The following is a 25,144-nucleotide window of genomic DNA, read 5'->3' on the forward strand; positions in this document are numbered from 1 at the left end:
TATTCTTGCTGGTTAGGTTCTGTATCCGGGTTATTATGATTTTAAAAAAGCCCAAAGCAGGTATCAAATAGAAATTTTAAATGCCAGTGTAACCACGCAAGCCAAATGCCCAGTACAAGCAAATATTTCCTGCCTGCAGCTCGCCCAAAGAGGTTAAAAAGACCTCCCAGGAACCAAGTTCACACACCCCAGAGACTAGCAAATCTCAAGCCAGAACGAAGCTTCTCCAACCCCCAAATCAAATCAAATCCATCCTGACAGATGCTGGCAGGGCGTTCTTTCTCCTCCTCCTGCAGTTCTGGACTGAGCCAAGCCAGATTTCATAAACAGCCTGTGATCTTGCAAATCTCAGCTCAGCTTCGGTTCGTTTTGGTCCTATGATCAACTGTGGCCACCCTGAGCTTTTCTCTTTGGCCCAACTACTAGGGATGCAGGAAAGTTGCGAAAGTCCAGACCTCAGGCAAGCCAAGCCAGCCCCCTTAAAAGCCCCCCTTTCTTTCCGCCTGCCAAAAGCTAGGCAACATCGTCTGTTGTTTAGGCTGGCAGAGAAAGCCTCCCTTCGGGGTGTTTGTTGGCTGAGATGCGCCTTTTTAGACAAGCAATCTGGTTGACTGATCACAGCGAGAGAGATTGACTGAAGATTTCAGTATTTCTCCTGCCATCTTTTGCAAGCCATAATATTTCTCCGGGGAGAGCGCACACATTCAGATCTGGCATGCACATCATGTTAAGCTGTGGTTTGCTTAGTTATGGTTTCTCAAGGAAGCCACAACTGACAAGCCCTCACACGCAGAACCAAAGACGGGACAGCACGTTCGGTGTCAGGGGACAAGCAAGCCAGGCTGAGCTACCTCTGAGGAGTAAGAAAGGCTTTTAGACCCCCCATCCTCATTCTTTAATTACTATGGTGCAGATGATGACTTCAGAGGGCAGCCCCAGGACCCATTTTTATCGGCCCCAGATAATTTGCTCTCCTCCTGACTCTTCCCACTGCTACTTCCCTTTTTTCCCTACTGCCGGTAAGGAGGAAAAGAGTCGGAGACAAGACACATGAATCGCTAGAGCTGACAGCCTCCGCATTTGGACGCGCTGGTTCACCTGTGGGAGACGATGCTTCTAATCACGCCCGCCTTGCTGCCTTCAGCTGTTTCCCTTCCAGAGGAAGAAAAACGAAACAAAACTGGGCTGTTTTCTCCAGCAAGTTAGCACTGCAGACCTGGAGTCTCGGGGGGAGCATTTTGGGCCAAGAGGGCTGTTGCAGAGATTCAGTTTCACTGGCGCCATTGCTCTAATAGCGAGAGGGAAGGCCAGTGAGTTCAGCAAGAAGCACGGGCAGTTTCCATGGAAAGCCGCGTTGCCTTTCAGTGCAATTACCCATGTGGCTTGGGCCTGCTTGGGAAAGATGGGAGAGTCCATCCAATTCTTTCCTTCCTCTCCTGAATCAGAGGCCTTTAGGGCCAAATCTCCTGCTAACAAACAACCGTTTACTCAGGAAACCATTTGGACTGAGTGGGGAGGGTGCACCGTTTCCAGCAGCCCAGGCTTTACTTTCTTTTCTGCTCAGAGGAAGATGAATATCAGCAGGTGGCTGCAACGGTGCAAAATCGTTCGATCCAGGCCGTGCACCTGCTGTAGCCCTGGTGCAGAATTCAGCTTATCAGAAGTGCCAGCTTCTACTTAAATGGGAAGACAAAAGGAAGGTTCTGGCCCTTACTGTTTCGGCTAAACTGCTGTGAATGCTGATGAAAGGGGGCACCAGCTACCAGATTTGGAAGATCCGGTGGGGTGGGGGGGGAGACTTCCAGAAATCAGAGGTCCTAGCTTCTCCATAATTCTCTTCGCCCTTTTTCAAGCGTAGCATAAAACAAAGGAATACCCAGCGACAGCCCAGCTTCTTTAAAGGATCGGAACTACAAAAACAGTTTTGTGCCGAATGCTGGTGAGCTGAGCGATTTGACTTTAGTTGAGTATTCCAGGGTGGGAGAAAAATGCTGGCTTAAAACGCTCGCCCCTCCCTCCCTTCTCCCGAGGGATCGCCTGTTTCAGGTACTCTCCTGCGTGTGCCTGGTGGGCAACAAACAATTCCTTCTTGATACCAAGAGCGTGGCCATCCCGGTTTTTCACCCTTAACATAAAAACTGCTGCCAGAGCTTGTCTTTCCCCCCTCTTCTCTCCCCCCTGAGGAAGGGGATTTACAAACCACTGGGGAAACCTTTTTGGCAGGGAGGGGGACTCTTCAAATAAATACAATCGCTAAGCCCGATCTGCTGCTATGCCACCTGATCTACCCTGTATCCTCACCCCCACCTCAGAGCCAGAATATCATGATAATAATATTCATAACAGCAACACAGGGTGGTCTTCATAAGCTTCCAGGCTCAGCAGCACACTTCCAAGACCCGCTGGAGCCCTGCATGTCTAACCAATTCTCTTTGTCTCCGGGGGCAATTCAGCCAAAGACGCAAGGCGGAAGGGAGGATCCTCGAGGCCAGCAAGGCAGAAGTATTGGGGGAGAGAGCAAGAGCGTGCAAAGAACACCCTCTGCACCCTGCCAAGCGGGGTACAGCTAGCAAAAAGTCTGAACTTTCTGAAACGCGAATGATTGCAACGTCCCAGGTGTGGGGGACTGCATAGGTGGGAACCGGAATTCCAACCAGGTTATAAACACCAGCCCCATGTCTCCCCCTCTCGCCGGCACCCTCTTTTCCCTCCTTGCCCGAGTCTCGGAGAGCTCAAAAGGCCTTCTGCTACTTGCCCAGCCTGAGTGACCCACTTAAGGCAGGGCCCGAAGACCAAATGTGGAAGTCAAATGTACCTCAAAGGCAGCACTGTCCAATGTATACGACGTTACCAACATGGGAAATGTCACCCCCCCCCAAAGCTGGATCCTTCCTCCCCTGACACTTTGCATACAGCAGCGGCTGTAAACAGCTTCCTAGCGAGAAACGTTTTCTTCTTGTCTTCTCCTAGTAAGAAATGGTGCAGTGCAGTAACCAAGAGGAAAGAAGTTGAGCCAACGGTTTCCTCCCCCTCAACAGGGCTGATAAGTGAAGAGCAGCAGGGATTAAAGAAGAAAAAACCTCTGGAAAACCTTTCCAAGATCGCACAGCCCTGGCGGCTAAACCTACTAATGTGATCTTGTCCGTGGCATCTGCCTCCTCCTCCTCCTCTTCCTCCTCCTCCTCCTCTAGAGCTGCTCCAGACACCCAAAATCCCACAATAAGGAAAGAAACGACAAAGCTGCACCAGAAACTGCCCCCCGGAGTACCCGTTTCTTGGAGGAGGGGGCTCCTGGCCTGGGTGGGGTTGGAGACAGAAGGGCACTAAGGAATGCCGAATCGGCTGCATGCCAAGAGTTCGGAGTTCCTTGGGGCGCACGCCCTGCCCTGCGCTGCCCTTCAGCGCCACCTCTGGTGAACAGGGGCACATCCCTGCTCTGCAGGGGACAAGGGGTCTGCTGAGGGTGCCAATAAAGGAGGTGCCCACCACAACCGGGCACCCTCCAGAGGAGCCAAGCTACAATTCCCATCGTCCTCAGAGGATTGGTGCTACATGAATTCACCATGATCTAAATCTGAATTAAAATACACTTGCCTAGTCTGACAAATTCACTGGAGCTTTTCTTTTCTCCCCTAGATGGAAGCGAGAATTCACCTCTCTCCGCCTCACCTGATGCGCTCCTGCTCCATCTCCTCCATCTTCTCGGCTCTCGCAATGACACGGTTGATGATTTCCTTCTCCTCATCGGTCAGCTCCTCGCCCTTCCGTCCGCGTTCTGGCTGCTTCCCGTGGGCCGAGTGACCATCAGGAGCTCTGGAAAAAGCACAGAGAGACCCAAAACATGGAAAGAGTTGTGCAAACACATCTCCATCTCCTTAAAGTTTCTGAAAACAGGCTGTATCTGGATGAGAGAAGTCCCACTGCGCTCTTTTTCCAAAGGAAAAGTCCATTCCTCAGAGCTGTTCCCATCATTATTTTTTAAAGAAAACTTTAATAAGACCAAGATGTGTTTGCACATCCTCTCGTTACGTCAAGTGGATGGTCACTGCTGAGCAGGTCCTTACCCAATAAAGCTGTCAGATATGCTTTTGCTGTCGGTACTTATAAACTGAATTTATAAGGGGCTTTCGGTGTCAGTACAGATGAACAGAATTTAGCTGAGCAGCCTACAGGGAGCTGCTGTCGCTTCAGAAGAAGAGGACTTTTCCAGCTGGTGGCCTGCTTTCCACGCCTGGCCAAGGCATTTCCTGCTTGCTGCCGCTCCCAGGACCGGTCCACGGAGTACATTGCAAGAGTACGCCCTTGAGGACCCCCCGTGGGACGTGATCTTCCGGAACAGGGGCTGTCCAAAGGATCCAGCCACTGGTATTGCGGTATCCGTCAGGCTGAAGGTGCTGCCCCCAGGCTGGGGCTCCAGAAACAGAAAACGTCGCTTGGGTTTGCCAAGGCTGAGCACCCAGAATGGCAAAGTGGAAAATAACTGTTGTTGCTCCTTTAATAATCTGTTTGTCCTCTTAGAAGAATAAGCCAGCATTTTTGGCCCACGTTGTTGTATGAATCAGTCTGCTTCATTTCCTGACGATGGCAGGCTATATTTTGCTAAATATAAAAGGAATCTGCGCAGTGGCCCAGCCTCTCTTAGGGGATACAGAAAATGAGCTTACTGCAATTAAAGTGAATCAGAACAAGACGGGTGGGCCTAATGTAATTTCAAGTTTGATGGAAGAGACCTTGTCGGCAATTGCTCCCTTCTAAAAACGCTATAAATTTAATAGAATGCAGGAGCTAAAGTCTAAGTCACAAAACTATTGGGGATGCTCAGGTTTTGCAAAACCTACCTTGACCAGAGACCAATAATGCCAAATACTTTCTAGACATGTGTTTCTCGCTTAGTTAATGGTATCGGGTGCTCCCATTTGCCCAATGTGATTGACTGGGTTTTCTTTATTGACACAGCAAGCAGGCTTCCTCCAGTTCTCCATCTGAATGTTGATTGAGTGAGATTCCCTTCCACGGGGCTCAGTCAAGGTGGCTGACAATGATTAAACCCCAGGTGAAGTTGACATCACTTAAAGGCAGAAGAAGAAGGAGGAGGAGGAGATCCAAAGATTAACCTAACAAAACTGGACAAAGAGAAGAAACTTTGGGTACGGGCAAAGTTGATAGAGAAGGAGCTGGTCCCTGTGGTATCCTGCACCTAAGCCTTTCAGGACTTTGAAGGTTAATATATTGGCCTACCAAGAGGAGCAGAGGGTTGGTAACAGTGGCTTTCATCCTGCAGAGGATTTCAAGGCAGCAACTTCCCTGCGACCTGGATCAAACGTGGCTGGGAAATGCTTTGGTTCCCTCAGTGCAGGGAGGGAGAGGAGATTCAACTCAGCAAAGCAACTGTTGGCCGCTGTTCTATTAAAACACACCCATCCAAAGGCTGTTAATATCCCCAGAGGACCTGGAGGATGGAGGTTGGCCAGGCCACATAAGCAGGAACCTTGGCACATTAATTCCCTTGGAGCTTTCACCCCACTAGAAAGCCAATTTGGGGAGAATGGAGATTCCAGACATCCACGAAGAAAAAGATCTCAAAGTGCAGATTTTGGTACATCACCTTGGAACACAGACCAGCTGACTGAGGTTGGTTGTCCTTTCCCTTCCTCCTTTTGGTTTGGCCCATGTCCACACTACATAAGGAGGAAATGTGGGGCAGCAAAGAGCCAATTTCCAACATTGATTTGAAGTTAGCAAGCCAGGCCTTGGCTGCGGGGAGAGGTCCATTACATCACAGTTCATGGAGAATCATGACTTTCTTTCCTGTTTATTCTTGGGGCTAACAAAACCAAAGCCACATCACTGAGTGAGCTTTGTTGTAAGGAAAATTCCATCCAATATTGCCTCTCTTCTGATGAATGAACTCTTTTTGTTTGGGACCTTCAGAATCCTCTTCAGAAAAGCAGTAATAGACATTGCTGAAAATCCCTGCTCATCACGAAAGGCAGCCCAGCAACCAGAGGGAGGTTGCTTGGAGAAGGTCCAAGGAACCTCAACAACCTGGGGTCTGAAGTCTGAATGGTCTTCCTCCAGAACCATCAGCCCAGCTCACCTTGATCTGAGATCTTCCCAGGTGCATCCAAGTTAACTGAACCCCACTCAAGTAGTTACTTAATACCGGTACAACAGCCCTGGGGGCATTCCAAAATGAGGGATCTACAGATCATGAAATCTCCACACACATGGAAGCCACTTGCCTGGAGAAGTTTCTGTAAGAATCACAGAGGTTTTCATAACACTAAAGAGCGTGGGATGGAATCTCCAAAGAACCATGCCAATCCCTCCACTGTAACATTCCAAATCAGGGCTGGGAAGCCCTTCAAAAGAAGAATTTGTCCCCACCTCATTCATGAGGTTTTGGGGTTTCTGGACCAAACTCATCCAGTGCATGGAATTGGGCTGGAAGCATTTGCCATTGAGGAAAGTGGCTGAGAAGCAACGCAACTAGATGACGAACAAAGCAGGACACTTGAGGGAGAGCACATAAATAGCGCTGATTGTTCTCTCTGCTCCTCAAAGCCACTGATGGAGGTGGGCTTTCAGAAGAGCTTGTTTCTGTTTCCTGACCAGCCCAGGCTTTTCAAAGAAAATCTAGGTGGAGGCCAAGTCCCAGGGGAGTGCCAGAGGGTTCAAAATTAGAGAGCCTCTGCTCCAGGGCTTAAAAAGAGAGGTTGATTCCTTAAAACAAAGAAGAAAGCTTTGGTTTCTAGTCTGTTTGGCATCGGCATCGTGTGAATGCGGTTGAAGGAAGTTACAGAAATGGTGCCAGAAGGGACAGATGAAGACCAATGAAGCCAAGCCAGTCTCCTCTCTCGAAGGGGTTTGCAATAAAAGCCAATAAACCCGAAACCCAACATCGGAATTGCAAATCCAGTTCTTCTACTGGGGGTCCTCCCATCTCAATCCATGCCAGAGAGATAGGCAAAGGGGCGTAAAGCACAAGCAGGGAGCTATGTCTACGCGGAAACCGACAGGCCTGGTTAAACCTGCCTCCTCTTTTTTGGAATGTTGCTCTCTTGAGAAAAGCGGGTGTGGGCTGGAGGTGGAGGGGAAGCCTAGGAAACAGGAAGTCTGGTACCATACATGAGAAACCCAGGAAAGCAGCGCAAATCCTGAAACTTAGCTGCTTCCGTGGTACGCCAAGATTCATTAAGACACGCGCAGGGCCGTGGCCGGAGGAGCACAGGTCCCTCTGCGCTGGGCGCCCCTCCCCCAGGAGAACTGCAAGCAATTTAAACCTAATGAACTCCCTCCAGTTCTTCTTCCTTCTCTCCAGGCCATTAGCAGCAAAGCAGGAGCAAAGGGTTCTTGCGCAGAGAAAGAGATGCATGCATTATTTAAATTCTTTGAATTGAATTCAGGCACTCAATTGAGGCAAGACAGAACAGTAGCTTCAGGGTGGAAATTAACAGGCTGAATTCAATTACGCCGGGCAAAGCTGGTCACCAAGATGCAGAGGTCAACACTGAGGAGGTGCTGACTAATGCTGCAGACGTCCCCTGGTCTGGGCCAGTGCGCAAGAAACAGGCTCAGGGTTCAGACACCTCCTGAGCGGATCTCAGAATCGGCAAGGGGGAGAGGAAGATGTGAGAGGGGACTGAAAAGAGCCTCTGATTTTCCTGGCCCATAATCCAAATCTCGGGGTGGCAAGGGGTCCTTGAGGCCATCAACTCCAACCTTCTGCAGCAATCCAATCAGAGCATCTACAGGAGGCCTCTCTACTCCTTCCTTGGAAATGTCCAATGTAGGGGAGCCTACCAGCTCCCTGGCCCCGTGGCCCCAAGCTCCTTCTAGGGAACAGAAGCTACTCTATATTCTAGGCCTGGGAAGGGCAAAAACACTCATTAAATCACATCACAACCATAGTATACTTTTGTCTTTGTGTGCTGTGCAAACCGTGGTGAGCACATCATGTGAAGCTGCCAGTTAAGGCTAATTCAGTAAACCATGGTTACAGAAACCAAGGCTTAGTGTGGCACGTACACCCAGCTGCACAGGGAACTTTACAGGTTGATCCTAGGGTTTCCTCACCTGCTCTGAAGAGCCATCTGCCGATCGTTTGGGTATCCCCACTGACCAGTGCTGCTGCCAACAGCCGTGTCTGTCATGGCCAAAGTCAGGAGTGCCTGGAAAACAGAAGAAGACTTGCCAGTCAGCAGTGGGAGGAGGCACCAATAAAAAACTGGCAACTGAAGGAAAGGCGTATACCGGAGGGAGCTCTCTGGGTCTCTCCACCATCCAGGACAGCAACAGCTATGGCATCTTTCCAATGCTCACCCCAACACCACAATGAACCATGTGGAAATATCCCTGGTGCACTTAAGACCAGGCTGGAAAACATCCCTAGCTGGAATGCAGGGGGCAGTCACCCCAGGCCTACCGAAACTAGTTCTGCGTGCAGGTGTTTGGAAGACACCAAGCCGTTGCAAGGAGAAAGAGGCTCCCGGTAGAGTGCTCTTGCAAGTGGATTCCTGCCGCACGCCGCCTTGCTCACAGTTGGAAACCAGGCAGCAGCACGGCATGTGAGCAAGTGAACTGCGAGGGCTGGAGCAGGCATCAGCGTCAATAGACCGGAGAGCCAGCTCGCCCCCTTCTGCTCCTTCAATCATTCCCCCATTGTGATGCCTCAGCAGAACTCGGACAACCTTTTTGCAGTATCCCAACTGTTAATTTTCTAAATGGCTTGAAATGTGCCTCCCCTCCAAGTCATTTTTCTTTGGCCCACGCTTCACTGAAGCCGCCAGCCTTAAAATGCTGTTCACTTCTCCATTATCTCCCCGGCCTGAATTACGGATGGTAGCCCTTGGGGATACGCAGGGATTTGTGCCTTTGTGGGATTTTTGCAGCTGGGTGGTGCCAAAAAGCACCCTGCACACTGCTGATGTCCACATCAAACGCCACTGACCCATCTATGGCCGTGAAATCGGACGGACCGCCTCTGCTAACTGGGGCTCTCCAGAGACTACAGTTCTCACCACCTCCAGCCAGGCCTTCCCTGCTCACTCATCACCCTTCCAGAGTCTAACTCTGCTCCTACAGGGGAGGAAGAAATAACCAGCAATAGGACTTCGACTAAATTTTAAAATTTTAGCCACCCTCCGAAGAAAGCTACAGTGAACCGCTCCAGCAAGGCAACTACCTGGACCTGCCCATGAAGTCAAGCAGAACGTTCCCTTTGCCTTAATTGTGTTTCCAAAGGGCTGGCGAACATCCCTGCGGAGAATCAGACAGGCAACCAGACTGAGAGAGCAGTCTTTGCTGCTTAGCCTAACTCCGTTAATAGACTCTCGGCTGACTGAAGAGCATCTGGAAACGCTGCCAAGTTTCCTCTAAGTAACTCATTCCAGGCCTGCGGGAAAGAAGCAGAGCTGGGAGGAGATCCCGTTTGCCTCTGGTTGGCCCACCCAACTCCTTGAAGGGAAGGGAAGATGCTCCTTGTGTTTTCTGTAGAAGAAAAGCTGCCTTGGAAGTGGTCCAGCGGGAGGGGGGCGCTCCCCACTGGAGCAGGTTCCCGGGGACTGCCTTCCACAAAGTGGGTGGGGCCAGGCCAAAAAGAAAAAAAAAAATTAGACACAATTTCATTGAAATGTCATTGAAATTACACTGATGGGATTATATACGGTTGATTCGATTTGTGGCCGTACTCAAAGTTATAACCCAATGGCAGCATTTGAAGGGGCTTCTGAAAGCTGCACCCAAGGAGTTCAGGGACTGAGAGGTACATTTCTGCAACACAGGGAGGGAAGCCACATCCAGGAACAATTTGGGAGGAAGAGCCTGGACGAGAGGAAAAGCCCCTTGCCTCTAAGTGTTGTACCGCTTTCCCCTGGCATCCGTCGAAGCTGAACAAGAGGCGGAAACTGCGTGTTGAAGACGGGCGAAAGGGCCGTGTGCTCAGAACACGGATGCAGTTCCAGGCAGATGCTCCAGAGCCGACAGGAAAGCAGGGGCCAGCGCCTTCAGCTTCTCTGGCTCTGCAATGCAGCTCTCTGAGATATCGAACAGGGCGGGAGATAAGGTGGGCAATGCCAAGAATGAGGCACCATTTGGCTTTTGGTTCCTTCCTCCTTTAACCAGTTCTTTTAACAAAGAAAAAAAAACCCACTGACAAACTTAAAAGTACCATTCATCTCACTCAAGAAAGGACCAGAATGGAGAGAGGAACAGAAAAGAAAATATGAAGAAAGAGATGGGGAAAACAAATCTGTAGAGGACACTGCCTGGCATTTCCTGAGCAGTCTTTCAGAATTAACGGCGGGCTCGTCCTTTCCTTGTTAAAAGACAGAAACAGAGATGGGCAGATATAGAGATCAGCCATGTACACATTTATTTTCGTAATGCAAGAGGTGGGGAGGCAAGAGGCGCCCCCGCACAGCTCGCACCTTCTTCTCTGACTGCATTAAACCATCAAAGTCCTTTTCTTCTACCAGTAACTAGGCCATTTTAAATACGCAGCCATCGATTCTTCCCGAGCTGGAAGTAACCTGCGAATTCTTCTACTTCCATGGCTCTCTCCAGGGCAATTTGCAGAGGAGGACGTATTCTGAGCCACCAGCCTCCCCACACTTGCTAACTCTTAAACACTTTTATTCTCTTGGAGGCCAGAGGAACCAGCAACTGTCTTCAAGACACCCCGCAGCCCTCCACCAGCAATTTCATAAGCTGTTGTCTCACAGGTCCTTCTCCAAACTGTACTTTTGAAGGCTCCCCTCTTTGAATGATGCTGCTGCTTTGCTGTCTGGGTCTTACATCCCAATTAAAGCCAGCCTGACAAAGCCCCCCTCCCCGCCCTTGCAGGATGCACTTGCTGACAAGGAACACTGGAAGAGAAGCATTGAGTTAATTGCACTGTAAATAACATCCAATTCGCCAGAGAACTGACTTGGGATACAATTGGCATATCAATTAATTTCTTTCCCAACTCATCACTTAGCTCCCCCGGTTCATCCGAAAGTCCTCAACGGTTCCTTCTCCCCCCTAAATAAAAATGACAGAGGGGTACAGCTTAGCCGCAGTCCCTCAGTGATAAAGGAAGGAAGTCTTGCACGCCCTCCGTTCTTCTGCCCTCACCAAGGAGCCCCTGAGCGAGTCAACGGCTCTTCATTCCTCGCATGAGCAGCCGGGTAATGAATGCAACTGAAGGAAAAAAACACAGGACGTCCAGGCAATTCGGACAGCTGTCAAGGTACAGATCAGCCTCGGCGTCTTTTTTCTGTGTCTCCACGTTCTCCCAGAAACACAGGAATGGGCTCGGAGAAGTGGGCTAGCAAGGAAATTGTGGCAACGCTGTGCAAGAGCAGAGCAGAACAAGGGCGCTGCCCCAAGGGCTGAACGAGGGGGAGCTGTCCAAGGTACCCAGGCACAGACCAAGGACGGAGCCTCTCTCTCTGCAGTCAAGGACGGCTCCTCTCAGCCTCCTCTGTGGCCCAGTCCCTTGGAGTGCCAGCTGTCCCCACCCTCTTCTGGACAGCCCCCTCCACTCCAACCCCCTCCCAGTTTGCATTATGGCTGACCGCCCCCCATTGCCTGTCCACTCTGCCTCCAGAAACCACACTCAGGGCTGGCTGGTGCCATAGCAGCCGAACGCAAAAAGCTAATCAGCTGCATAATTACCCATTCCTGAAGGAGCTCTGCAAACTGAACTGCTCTGCCTACAGAAAGGGGAAGAAATTAAATCGAGCGGCCCAGTTTCTCCGCAGAAGAGAGCCTCCCTCGGCCTGCCTCCACCCAGGAGCTCATTCACATCCATTGTTTTGCGTTCAAGAACAAGGAATTAAACCTGTCCCCATTCTGGTTTGCTGGAAGGGGAGCTGAGCACCAGCTGGATGCAACCTCAGCAAGCTTAGCCCTGCCAAAGCCAAAAAAATTCACCCTGCTCTAAGCAACAGTTGCACGTGATGCTGCTCCTCAGCATCTGCCCGAAATCCACCTCTTCCTTCCCTTCCCTTCCCTTCCCTTCCCTTCCCTTCCCTTCCCTTCCCTTCCCTTCCCTTCCCTTCCCTTCCCTTCCCTTCCCTTCCCTTCCCACACAAAGCATGACGAATTAAATCCCGCTTTCTCCAATTCCTGTTCTCCTTCTTCAAGCGCTCCATCCCAGCCTAATCGGCACCCAGTCATCATTCCACCTTTCTCCTTCTCCCTTCAGGGACTTTCCAACCCTGCGTTTCCATGCTGGGAGGCACCCTCTTCCCCGCCATCATGCAATTGTCAGCCACTCCACCTGCGCATAATCTTCCTCCGTTTTCCCTTCCTTGGTGTCCTTTATTCTCACCCAGAGCAAATCTCTTGGGGGGCAGGGAGTGTGTGTGGAGGGGTGGTGGGAGAACCAGGTCAACAACTTGCAGATCAGGCCTGGTGGCCCTTCAGCCCCCAAGGCCAGGAATGCTTCCTAGAAGCATTGAAAGGACCACACCCCCATTAGTTTCTTTGCAGGGTTCTCCATTTCACCTCCTGCAGTATGAAAGCGTCTCCCTTCCCCATTGCAGGAGGCCGGGAAGACAGAAATCCCTGGTCATTTTTACCCTACAATGCTATTGCTTGTCTTTCTGCTGCATTTCTCGGGGCCCAAACCATCCCCTTTTGTTTCCTTTCTTCCTCTCAAGATTCAGGGCCAGCTGATGCTCCTCTCGGCAAGGCGGGAATCCAAAAGGCAGCGAGACACTGCAGCGCCCTGCAAATCCAACTTGAGCGACGCAGGGAGGGCATTAGCCGAGTCATCCCTTCCCCTGGAGCAGCCATGACTCCACCGCAAGTCGCGGACATTAATTACAGGGGAAACGACAGCTCCGAAAGTACCTGTGCGGACAAACAGACAGGTCAGGAGGAGGCAAGGAGAACGTGATCCTGGCGGCTCCACAGTGGCAAAATCCTGCTGCAACGACTGGTTCCCACGATTTCACTCACACCCGCCTACTGTTACGGAACAGGGTTGGAAGCACTGCAGCAATTTGGGATGGAGGAAAGGGGAGGATGGGAGAGAAGGGCCATTCCGACAGAAGCCCCGGCTGGGCGCTGGCTCTGCACTGCTACGATCACCCCCACCCCCTTGCAAGAGTTACAGCCCCACCAGGAAAGGGGGCAAGCCCTGAGCTTTCCAGACCTTGCCTAGCCAGAACTGGAGCTGAACATCCCAGGGATTCTCAAGGAAGGAAAGGAAGAGGGGCTTTACCAGAAGGCTGACCTTCTCTTCCTGCTCTGAGTGCCAAGCGGAGGGCCCCAAGCTTGTATCCTGATGGCTGTCCCCCTCCTCCTCCAAGGAACTCGCTCGGGGCAACGGCTTTGGTTGTAGCCATGGCCTCACCAGCTCAGTTGGGCTAAGCGACCAGATGTAGCAGCAACAGACCTAAGAGGCGGGCGAGGCAAAGAGGCACGACGCAGCAGACACAAGAACGTAACCACTGGCCCACAAGAAGTCTGGCGTGTGCAAATGCACTGGAGAAAGCCAGGCCAGGCCAGAGCAGCAGCTCTGATGACCAACTCGACTGTCTTTGCAGGCAGGGTTATAAAATGTTTTCTTCACGGCAGTAACTTCTATTTGTGGCCTACCTCATCCAGAAGTGGCCTGGTCTGCTAAACAACACTGCCCGCCATTCCTGGATCTTCCCCCAACCGCCTATGGAGCCTTTCTCTCCATGGCCAACAACCATTTCTAGCGGCCTGGTTCCTCAGTTTCATCCTCCTCTCATCGACACGAAGTGTAATTCAAGAACGTTTCTTTTCCGTGATCCCCCTTCTTGCCCCCCCCCCCAGTCTTCCTTCCACGGTCACAGCTCAGAACCCGGCAAGCCTTTGGGACGGAACGGCTGGAGTGTAGCTGGCACGCGCTGAGGGCGCCTGGTCAGCAAGCAAAGGTTGTGCGCAAGGCTCTGCTGCAAGGGGCAGAAAACCCCAGCCAGGAACAGCAGCACCCTTTTGTGCCCCAGATGTGGCAACAGGGTAAGTTGCCTGCAGGAGGACAGAGAGGCATAATCCGCACCTCACCCTGCCCACAGTTGCTCTCTTGCATCCTCTCTCCTCCAGCTATTATTCTGCTCGAGCCTGCAGCACAAACAGCTTGAAAACCAGGACACAGGAGGGCTGTGCCAAATCATAAATCATAAAAAATAATCCATGCACGGAGCACAGCCTCCAAATCCAGTGCCAGGCACCCCCAAAATAATCCCTGCCGTTCATTTTTTTACACCAGAGGAGATGTCCTGAGTTCTTGGGTAATAGTTGCATTAAATTATTGGTCTCATTCTGCTCCTGGATGGAAAATGTGATTATTGGTTCAAAAACGGGGGAGGGGCTGGGGGCTGGGGGAGGGATGGTGCTAAAGAGCATAAGGCCATCTTCCCCCAGTCTGGAAAGGGAGGCCCCTGCTTAGGGGGAGAAGCTGCAGTAAAACCATGCCTCCCATAGGAGAAAAAAGGAATCCTTACTTGGGGTGGTCTACGGGTCAACCCCCCAGGATTTAATCTTCTGAGCGCCCAGCTGAATCCTCAGCATTTGTTCCAGCATGGTTAACATCATTTTTTAAAGTTTCACTGTGTGCTTAAGGCTGGTGGATTCAGCTTTAAAGCCCTCACCCAGTTTAGGCTGCAGATTCTCCTGCTGAATTTCATTCTGTTTCAAACCCCTTGAGATCCGCTGGAATGAAGTTGCAATATGTGTGATTCAGCTGTAAATAAAATGAAGAACAGGGGGCCCTGGAGGGCAAGACAAGAGGGCCGCCTTGCCCACGCTGGTCCTCTGGAGGCTTCTATGAAGCCCACAGAGGACGGCCCGATGCCTTTTCAAATGTTTTATCTCCCGCCCTGATGCTTCAGCACTGGTCACGGAGGTTCCACTGAGCAGCGGCTAACTTGTCTGTTCGGAAGGGGGTCTCTTGAGGTTCCCCATCTCCGGCACTGGGAAACAAGGTCTATCCAGAAGGCTATGCTAAACCAGGGGAACCTATTGCTGTATCTGCCGCGTTCCCCTCGGCCCCGGCTGCTGTGGTCTGAGCAGCCTTCGGCAGGCATCAGGGTTGGCTCTGAGACCTTCCACAGGCAAGACGGGGGTCCTACTGCTCAGGGACAGTCCTTCCTAAACCATCACCACCACCAAGAGCAGCTCTTTCCCCAAGCAGGGAGGCAGCTGCCCCAGACAGCAAAGAGCGGGGGTGGAAAAGGAGTTGGTGGTCCCAACCTATACCGCCACCAAGCAAGCTGGCCACGCAACAGGACACTGCCCAATCCGGGGTGCAGAACTGGCCTTAACTGCCATCGCGCTGGCTTCTTAAAAAGAACAGGCAGGTGGGGGCAGGAGGGCATCTTTCGTCTTTCCTGTAAACTTGCCCACTGCGTGTTTGGCCCTTGATTCAGATTCTCCGCTTCAGCAGAAGCGGAGTTCCGACTTCCGAGCCCCGCTACTCCATCCCCTCCAGGTCGGGTCGTCATTCCGGGCCTCCTTTGCCCCTTGCCGGCTACTCTTCGTTTCTGCCCGCCACCCCGGCGGCCTCTCTTTCCTGTGGGGAAGGGCCCTGCCAGCAGCCTCACCATGGCAACGGTGTTTTGCCCCTCCAGAAAGATGCGCCACTCTACCAGGCTGACGGAGAGCTGTCAGAAACAATAACCCTGCTGACAGCCACAAATCCCTTTTGCAGATTCTGGCCGGGGTGTTCGACAGCCCCAGGCGCGATTCTGCAGCTGGCTGGAGGCGGCCACCTGTTCGGCTCTGCCCCCCGCCCGCAGCTTCCTCTGCACCAATTCTGAATCCACCCCGGATTCCTTCCCTGAAGCAAACCTCGTACAGCTTCTGATCCCCCCCTCCCAGAGGAGGGCACCCCGTGACATAACACTCTGGCTGCCCCCATCCGGCGGTAGTCAGACTTCTATTCTTCGCCTTGCTTAGCCTGAGGGAAGAGAAGAGGAACGGATTCTCTTCCGGTCATGCACCTGGAACTCCCTGATCCCTCGTCTTCTGGAGCAGAGGAGGAGTTCACCGTCACGGTCTCAAGGCTCCTTTCTCCTGCCCGGCCTGTCTACGTTTTTGAGCTTTGAGCTCAGTCCCGGAAGTTTATTTTTGGCTTTTCTCATCCACCTTCTGGGTGCAACGGGGGCTGATGAACTGGAAGCAAACCTGGCGTTAGGCTGCTCTCGTATGTTTTTGAGGCATGAAAATCCAGGTGTGGGGCCCAAAATTTGCTCTTCTGCGGGGCCTGAGGATTATCTTGTGGTCTGCAGAAAACAGTCCTGACAAATCTCCCTTCATAGCCACCAGAATTCAGCAACTGGAGAGGCGGCCTTGCTCTAAGCCACAGAGCAGCATCTCTGGTTTGCCACCCCTCTTTCCGCTCTCTCCCCCACCTCTGCTCCCCAAGTTTCCATTCTTCACGACAATGAAGGCGAGGGAGATACCCACAGCAGACGATCCACCCTAGCTCTGAGCCCAGGCTTGTTTCAGATGGCTGCCCCTGCGATAGAGCGGTCAAGGGAGCTGGATGAGACCCGGGTTCAAATCTCAGCCGCCGAGCACACTAAGATGGAGGATGACTCCCTTCTTGCCACTGTCACTGAGGAAATGCGAGCTTACTCTTCATCTAAAAGGAGAGGCGTATTTGTGGAGGAGGAATCCAGAAAGTAAGGCAGTTTAATGGGACCTTCTTGTGTAAGGGCAGAGTATCTCAAAGGTAACCAAGATAAGAACAGCGAGAGGCTTCCCCAGAAATTGCCAAACATTAGCAGTCTCAGCGAACAGGGCCCACGGGTAGGGGGAGCTGGAAGCTGTAGTTCAGCCACAGCTTAATTTTCTGCTCCTCCGGCCATGCCTGACAAAACATGGGGCTAGCCGAGCCTTGGTCCGGAAAAGCAGGCACTCTCCTCTGGATTCATCATACTGCCCTTCTCTTAGCCTCAGTTGCCCCATCTGTAAAATGGAGATCGTGGTGACGGGCTCTGCTGGCCAACTCAGCGGAAAAGAAACAGCTTTTCCTTCCCCCATCAAGCCCAGGAGACAGGCTAGTTTTTAGGGATGGCAACATCCACTGAGGGGCTGTGCTAGAGGCTCCGAGACGTTCTGAAAGACCAGCCTCGTGAAAACAGGCTTTGGTAGACTGAAGCGGCCTGGCAGGGGACGCTCGGCCAGCGTGCCAAAACCTCAGACAACGGGCTGGACCTGGAGTGAAAATGCCACAGCTCGTTTAGAAATGGATTAGCGCCCCTTTCCTGGCCAGGAGACATCTTTGCAGACTTTTTTCTTTGTTTTAAGGAAAAGCAGCAGCTTTGGCCGCTGGTGACCCTCCACTCCCTCTGCTGAAAGGGGGGGGGGGTGAGGATCAAGTCTGTCCGGAGTTCCAAATGGACACTGATGCGGTAGATGATGTTAAAGCTGACGCTAAAACCGTCTTAAATGGATCTTGGGGACAGGAAACCCACCCACAGCATTCCAGTATGGCTTATTAGCATGGCCAAGGGCGAGGATGCTGGGAACTGTAGTTCCAGCGGCTCCCCTTGCCCCCTCCCCAGATCACTCCCAGATAAGACAGGCAGATTATACGAAGGACAGGCCACAGAATGACTACAAAGCCTAGTTGGAATCTCCTTGGCTGGGGATTCTGGGGGCGGCTGCATCCCCACACGCCAGGTGGGACCCCGTGCACTTTCAGACTCTGCGGAGGAGGGAGCGGAGAGGCATGAGGCAAGGGCCCGAGGAGGAAGCCCTCCGTACATGCTCAGAGGCATCTGCCACGTACGAGAGAAATAAAAGTCGCTAATGTTTGGAAAAACGCACAATCTCAGGCCTGCACATTAAACAGCATCAAAGCTCCCTGTGCCCAAAAGGGCAGGGGGGTTATGTCCTAGCTTGGGCTTCATGCCGCCCCCCAGAGCTGGCATGGGCTCCCTCCCCCCCAGGGAACCCATTAGCACAAGAGGCAAGTCTGCGTCAGCGTGCCGGCACTCTGGCCACTCCTGCTGGCTGGGAGTTCTGGGTTCTGTGGTCCCAGGGGCCTGGAAGTTTCCAAGTAGGAAAATTGCGCTGGGGGATGGAAGGGCCATCCCTGCCTTGCCATTCTAGCTTTAATTCCCGCAAATGGTGATTCTGGAAGAGCCTCCTTTGCCCTCTCGCCAAACCCGCTGCCACCCACAGAATTAGGGGGGCTTTCACGGTCCTCTCTGAAGGCCCCCAGGGAGGCCAATGGGAGCCATCTGAAAGTTTCAACAGCTCACCCCAACACAGAACCGACCCAATCATCTCGCCCTCCTCATTCTCGCAGCCACCCCGATACGTTCCACATTGCCACACCCCGATCTAGAAGCAGCTCTCCCCGCAAAAGATTTCCTCCAGCACTACAGAAAAGGGGAGCGCGGCTCTCGGCACCCCTCTCCCCCGGTCGCTCCAGCACAAAGCCGGCTTGCTCGGGATCGCCCAGGGGTCCGTGCATCCTACCCCTGCAGTGCCTCTTTTTCTCCGGGGGGCAGGAGTGGGGTGGGCTGGGGGAGGCAGCAGGAAAGGGCCCCCCACGAGGCTGAGGACTCCCATCTGAAGCGGCAGGGATTCTCAGGATGAACCCGGAGCAGAGCGCCCCATTTGCTTCCCGGCATTTTAGACGTTAGGAGGTTAACAGGGCAGACCAGCTCCCGCTGGCTTCCGAGTCAGCCCCACCGAAGTCCACACGCTGCGCTTCCAGCATCCCACAGAAGGCAGAGCAGCCCCGTTTAGGGGGAGGAAGCTTGAGGATTCGCTGCTCGGGCACCTTCTTAAGGGTCCAGCGGCAGAGCAGCTCACCCAGCCCGGCCGCGTTTCCATCCGCCTGACCCCAAATCCCAGCCCTTGTCGGAGAGGCCTGATTCCAGCCGGCCCTCCTGCTCCCGACAGCCCTTCAGAGTTTGAACCCGGGCTTTCCTTGCGTGCAAAATGCCATGCTCCCTTTCTCTGGGCATGAGGGTGGCCCGGATGCACCCAGGAAAAAGGAATCTGCCCAAAGTAGATCGGGGGAGCACATGCCCAACTTCTCCCAGCTGAGCGCACCGTGTCCACCGGAGAGCCGATGCTGATGGCAGGACCGGCCAGGGGCGCGTTACAAAAGCAGAACCTAGTGGTGGATTCTTAATGGGGGGGGGGGTTGAACGGTGCTCCCACCATTAATAAAGCAAACAGCTCCAGGCCATCCCGGCTCTCTCCCATTTTGCGCGAGGCACGCCACAGACAGCCTTACCTGAAGAAAACCAAAGCACTCGCTGCAATCCTGCCCCAGAAATTCCCCCAGACGGTCTGCGAGAGCCGAAAAGCTCCTCCTTATGTCCGCCGCAAGAGCCGAGGCGCTGAAGCCGTGGAACAAAAGAACCTCGAAGGGAGGAACGGCGAGCAGCCGCAAGACTCTCTGCCGTATTTCCACCGGCTGCAAGGATGCCCAGTGGAGCAGGGCAGGCAGGCAGGCAGGCGGGGGGAGCACGCACACAGGCGCGCGGGGCTCTGTCGCTCACTGCCGCTCAGTGCAGCTGTGGAGCAAAGCCTCCCCCTCCCTCAGCCGGCATGCGCAAGGCTGCTGGTCCGATCAATACCGCCCATAGCTTTGCCTAAGAACTGCTGGACTGGGAGGGGAGGAGAACCGGAATGGAACAGCCATCTGCTTGGGGCGGGGGGAGGAACAGCCAGGGACCGACCTCAATCCAGCCATGTTTGTAGTTGCCATCTGCGGAGCGTCAGTGCGCCCCGTGAAGCCCCAAGGGTCTCGCGTGCCCTCAGCTGGCTCGAGGTATGACATTCCACAAGGTGGTTTCCCACTTCCAAATGGGCACGTTGGCAGTGCCCGTGGAAAGAAAATGTCATGCACGGCACACGGCTGCCAGGGAGGTTCTTCCATAAGCAGCATTATTTGCACACTGGAATTGCAATGCCCTGCACCCATTTCCCTACAAGGGCGCGCGCAGGCTGAGAGGGCTGCACCCTGGAAACGCAGGGCGACATCTTGACCGGCTGCCTGTTTGGTCTCAAAATCTGCCACAAAACCCACCCCGGCTCTCTCAGGCCTTAGGCCTTAGGCCTCAACGGAGGCTGCCAGCATGAAGCCGGACTCAAGCTGGCCAGGCCGACCTGCCCTGGGGCCTTCCTTGAAAAAGGCCGTTGATGCCCAGAGAGGAAGTGAGGGTCAGCGACACTTGGGAATATGCAGCCGGAAGACTAAAACAGGTATTTGGTGCAAAGGGCCCCGGGCATCTGCCGCCGCTTCACTCGCTCACGCTGCAGGCTTACAAAACCACAAAGCAACTGAATAAACACAAACCAAAAAGGGCAAAAGGGGAAAAAAAAAGGGAAAAAAAAGGAGACTATTCAGCAATCACAGAGGCGGCGGGTGAGGAATTCCTTTCTCTAAAGAAGGAGCTCTTCTTTGTGAATGTGTTCTTGTCAATAGAAAGCCCTGCAGCAAGGAAAGAATTAGGCAACGTGCTTTCTCCCTCACCTGCTAGCTTTCTGCTTCCGGGGATGCTCTACGCTGAAAAGCACTGAAAAATGCTTGCTGCCAGAAGCATCTTTTCTGGGAAGTAAATTGCGCTGAAGCCAAAGGAGCAAGCCCAGGGCGGCAAAGGTCTTCCAACAGGGAAGAGCTAAACTGAGCGGGATTGAGGCTTTGAAAGAGAAGCCGGGCAGGCCGGGGACCCCACGTGGGAAGGGAAACCGGGCTCCCTCCCCTCCAGGCTCACAGACGGACCTGCTACAACATCTCCGCTCTGCGTTTGCTCCAGCTCCGAGCACCGGGGGGAAAAGCAGAGCCAAACTCAAAGTTAAAGCACGGGATCCTCTCCCCATTTAAGCCCCCCAGCCCAGGTTGAACCACCAGTCCTCCTCACCCAAACGCCATCGCACCAGAGAGGAAGGCTTGCATTACTCCAGCCGTCCCTGTGGCATTAGCATTCGGCCAGCACCCGCGATGGACAGGGAGATGTCCACGTTTCTTCCCCAAGAACACGGGGTCTGAAACGCCCTGGCACTCACGCACTTTCCTCCTCAGGGGACACGCTTTTTGGAGCAAAACATCTTGGATCAAGGACAAAGGCACGAAGCTTCCCTGGAGTGATTCTTACTTGGTCTTCTTCATAAGGGGCAGGATCACCCTGGCATCGTAGAAGAATCGTCCGAGGATTAAACATTGCATGGTTCCCAGTTTCAGCAGCGGTTAGCTGGACGTCTCTCTTTGGGCACTTGGCAGCAAAGCGGGCTCTCAGGTCTGCTCAACCCAGGGGCCACAGGCTGCCCAGCCTTGCTTTGGGAGAAAAACAGCGGGAGGTGGCAATCCAAGCAATTCTACAAGCTGCATCAGTTGGGCGAATGCCTTCAGAGATCTCTCCTTCCCCCTGTAAGCGGTCCTCCTTCATTTAAGACCGGGAAGAGCAAGACAATCAAGATGAAGAGTCATTCTAGCTGGAGACAGAAGTTGCTGACCCAGATGTGTGATGGTTGAAAGAGTCGTAGAACGGAAAGGGGCCACTGGGGCTAAGCCCCTTCATTGGGCCTGAATCCACTGAGAACCTCCCTGGCAGAGGGCTGTCCAGCTATCCTGTTTACCCCTTGGACGGCTGAACTTCGTTTTCCTCTTAAAGGATAGGACTAACAGCTCCTCTGACAGGCAGCTTTTGAGGGGGGAGTGTCAGAACAAAGGTAAATGGAACATCTGCATTTGGACCAACTCTTCTCTAGGCACGCAGACAATTTTAGCTACTAAAAATTGATGCGCCATAAGGAACTTTTATGTGTCGGGAGCTAGTTAATCTCTGCACAAGCCTATAGGTACTGTGAGCACCCATTATGATATTATTATATTACCTCTCATTTTGTATAGAAAGGAACAAACCACAGTGGCTTATGGCTAAACTATGGAAATTAAGTAGCCGAAAGAAAACATTTGTTTGCAGTTTGGCGTAAGAGAGGCTGTTTTGAAAAGGTCTTTCTTCCCCACCTTTCCAAACACGTCTTGGCTTTAAAACACATATATGTATTTCTATGGTGGGGGGGGGGGATTTATTTATTGCAAGCATTCTTTAATTTTGGGTCTCCTGGGAGATTGCCTGTTTTTTTAGCATAACGGTGACATTCAAAACAGACAAGCTGTTGCAACTACAGCCCATTTTTGTTCCATATCTTTTTAACCCCCCAACCCCTGCGGATTTCCTTATTCTTCAGTGCTTATCGACATCCTTGATTCTGCACTACAACGTCTACCATTTTAATGCCAAGCAAACCATTTAGGCCCTGGTGCTATTTCCAGCCTGAACAATGTCATTAATAATCTGTGTCAAACACTAAGAATTAGAAGAAGTTGGAGGGGGACTGAAATTTGTCAAGTGAAACTAAGTCGTGGAGAGGAAGTTGGTGGTAGATAAGCAGTTGGGCAAGGCTTTCTTGAGATCAGGACGAGCTCAAAGCTACACAGCGTCTACTTACTCCAGCTCATATCTGGAGGAGGGGATGCAGTGCGGCTGCAGAAATGACAGGATTGGAATCCACCCCTGGACTTTCAAGTCTTCGAGGTGTATTTTCCACAATGATGCACCTCTCTCCAGCTGTCTGTCTTCCCAGCAACTGACAGAAGCCCACATTCCCCAAATGTGGGTCTTCCGGCTTGCCAACATCTTCCCACGTCCGAGCAGTCTCTGGTTGTTTGGAACTACAGCTCAAACATGTCCAGCCAGCAAGGTCAGTGGCTTTTCCTTTGCTCTTAAACCTAGGAAAAACATCCTTGCAGGAGTCTTATCTCGTCCAGCTGGGGTTCCCCCCCGCCGCTGAACCTGCGGAGGGTTAGCAGAAGGGCTGTGGGGGAACACACCGGCTCTGGCCCAGGAAGAACGCCAGGAGGAGCAGCTCGTGAGCCTCTGCTGCTCAAGACAAAGATCTCCCTCCTCCGCATGGACGTGAGTGGCCTGACTCCAGGACACAAGGGTAACTGGCGTCACCACCTCTTTGCATCTCCCAGGCTCCCGTTTCCTATCCAGTTCCGGGCGACAGATATTAAAACTCTAGTAAACCCACACTGGTGGGCTTCATGCAACACGCCATGCTACACGGTCATCTGTTGAATTTATGGCTAGATGGGAGACGGAGAAGCTGGGAACTTCCAGGGATGTACAAAATGCCCACGCCTTAAAGGGAGCCTTGCTCAGAATGGGAAGGAAGGTTTTGTTTTGTTTTTTTAAAGTCTGACATTTATTGAAACATAACCTGTAGCTCTCTAGTGACATAACACCTAAAGCATGAGCAATTCTTACTAAATTAGACCATGAAAGGGGGAGGGGGGCTCATCACAGACCTATGTTTCTGAAGGTCATAGAAAACCCCCTCAGAGTTAACTGGAAAGACACATTCTCCACGGTTTCACAAGATTTTGGTGCCTGCCAACATCCTCTCGTCAAAATTTAATCTAAATATATGTGCATATGTGATGGCAACAGAGACTGAGAAAAGAATTACGTTTAAATCTCACCCATCAATAAAATATTCCCAGGGCAGCTTTTGAAATATAAAGCACAATAACTGTATCAATACTCAAGCCGACTATTTGATCCAAAGAGAAAGGAAGAAATTCTATTTGATTCCTCTTTTAAAACCACTTATCAGCCAGCCAGGGGTATTTAATAGCGCTTCTCTGGATCGCTGGCAAAGTCGGGGTTATAAGAAGAATACACTCCTGCCACCCAATACCACCCTGCTGGACTGGCCAAGACTTTTTTTTTAGCCTAACAGCACCTCCCTCTTTCCACTGACAAGGACGCAGTCGTTATGCCCATGTCATCCGCACAGGCACAGACAGGATTTTCTAGCTCTTTTTTTCTGGTGTTTAAGAAGGAATGGGAGGGTTTTTTCCCCCCACTCCCTTTTGAACATGCCTTTTGCAGAGACTCCATTTTTCTTTTAATGCCTGCACTGATTCAAAGCAGCAGGAAATACTTTTTGGAAGCAATGAATCATGGAAACGAGACCGCCCCGTCTAGTTTCAGCACCAAGGACGGAGATTCAACGGGATGGCCGGGCGGTGCGAAAGCCGCTCCACGCCTCCCTTTGCGGGCTGCGGGCCTGAGAAAGTTGCCACTCGCCAACCTTTGCAGAGCCTCGCTCTCGCCACTTGTGGGTACAGCAAAGGGACGCAAGAGGAGAGCAGGGAGGAATGGCTATCTCGCCCCTCATCGTCCACCCTCAGAGCAAAGGAAGCTTGAGAACGATGCAGCGTTTCCCCTCCACTGCTCCCGGCTGTAGTAAGCTATCATACGGCTGGTGTGCCTTTTCTAGGGCGATTCTGGACTTCCCAGTCTCGCTTCCCACTCTGGGAAACAAGAGAGTCATTTGGGCAAAAAGGAGCTAGAAAGTCGGAGCAAAATAGTGCCTAGTGTACTCTCTCAACGGTTTAGGGGGAAAAGTCATTCCCAAGACCAAACAATAGAAAAAGTTGTTGGAGTCCTCATGCCTGCAGAAGGCAGGAATCTTCAAGGGCAACATGGCGTAAGAGCAACAAGAGCAGGCCTCTGAATGACTGTATTTACTTAGCAACTTCTAGAAATATGCCAGCAGATCACAAATGCAACTGACAACCAACGGCAACTTTTGCGTGTGCTCACCCTGACAGCTAACAGCACAAGAGTTTCTCCCAGACAACTAAGGCCTACTTGTTTCCAACGTCATCATCATCATCTATTAAATGTACATGCTGCCCAACTTGCTTAGGTTGTCCTTTTAGTCACAAAATACACTGAAATCTCAATTAAACAGACTACACTTCAGCAGACTTTGGATGCACAAGACCAGAGTTTCGTCCAAACATCTTCCCAAAATCACAGCAAGGTCCACTGCGTCCAAAACGGTCCAGTTAAGGAAACCACATTTATGGTAATTTCACATTAACCATTGACATAATTCACCACAAAGTATGGAACTTGTGATGTAACGGATATTTGGGAGCAATAGCCCCCCATCCTTCCTCCAGCAGGTCTGCTAAATCAAGGTTTCACGATAATAAGACATTTATCTGTCTAGCAAGGTTCCAGTCCAGGCAGAATTCCAAGACTGCAGTTTTCTACCAACTCCAAATGGGAAGAAAAAAGGTTCCTAGCAAGTGTGTGGTCCCCTCGCTCTGCCTGCAACTTAACTGCAA

At 52.0% G+C, this 25,144-nt stretch overlaps 1 protein-coding gene across 7 annotated transcripts in view; it reads right to left on the bottom strand.

The window, feature by feature from the left end:
* The window catches only part of RPH3A (rabphilin 3A), a 50,942-nt gene that overhangs the window by 14,846 nt on the left and 10,952 nt on the right, over positions 1-25,144 (bottom strand). For 4 of the 7 annotated variants that reach the window (XR_015795134.1, XM_088135112.1, XM_088135113.1 and 1 more), the window contains exons 2-3: positions 8,077-8,171; positions 3,670-3,813 (exon numbers count right to left, since the gene is read on the bottom strand). Coding sequence is in view for 4 of the 7 variants with exons in the window: in XM_088135112.1 (XP_087991238.1) it covers positions 3,670-3,813; positions 8,077-8,171 (239 nt within the window). In the remaining 3 variants the exon portion in view is untranslated. Of the gene's footprint in view, positions 1-3,594; positions 3,814-4,064; positions 4,254-8,076; positions 8,172-25,144 lie in introns of those variants that run through there. The other 3 variants (XM_025170057.2, XM_088135115.1, XM_088135114.1) reach the window with 3 other exon arrangements.

This window comes from Python bivittatus, unplaced genomic scaffold, assembly GCF_059951505.1.
Source record: "Python bivittatus isolate LINGU-HERP-01145 unplaced genomic scaffold, Pbiv_v1 ctg000100_np1212, whole genome shotgun sequence".
Classification (NCBI taxonomy): domain Eukaryota; kingdom Metazoa; phylum Chordata; class Lepidosauria; order Squamata; family Pythonidae; genus Python; species Python bivittatus.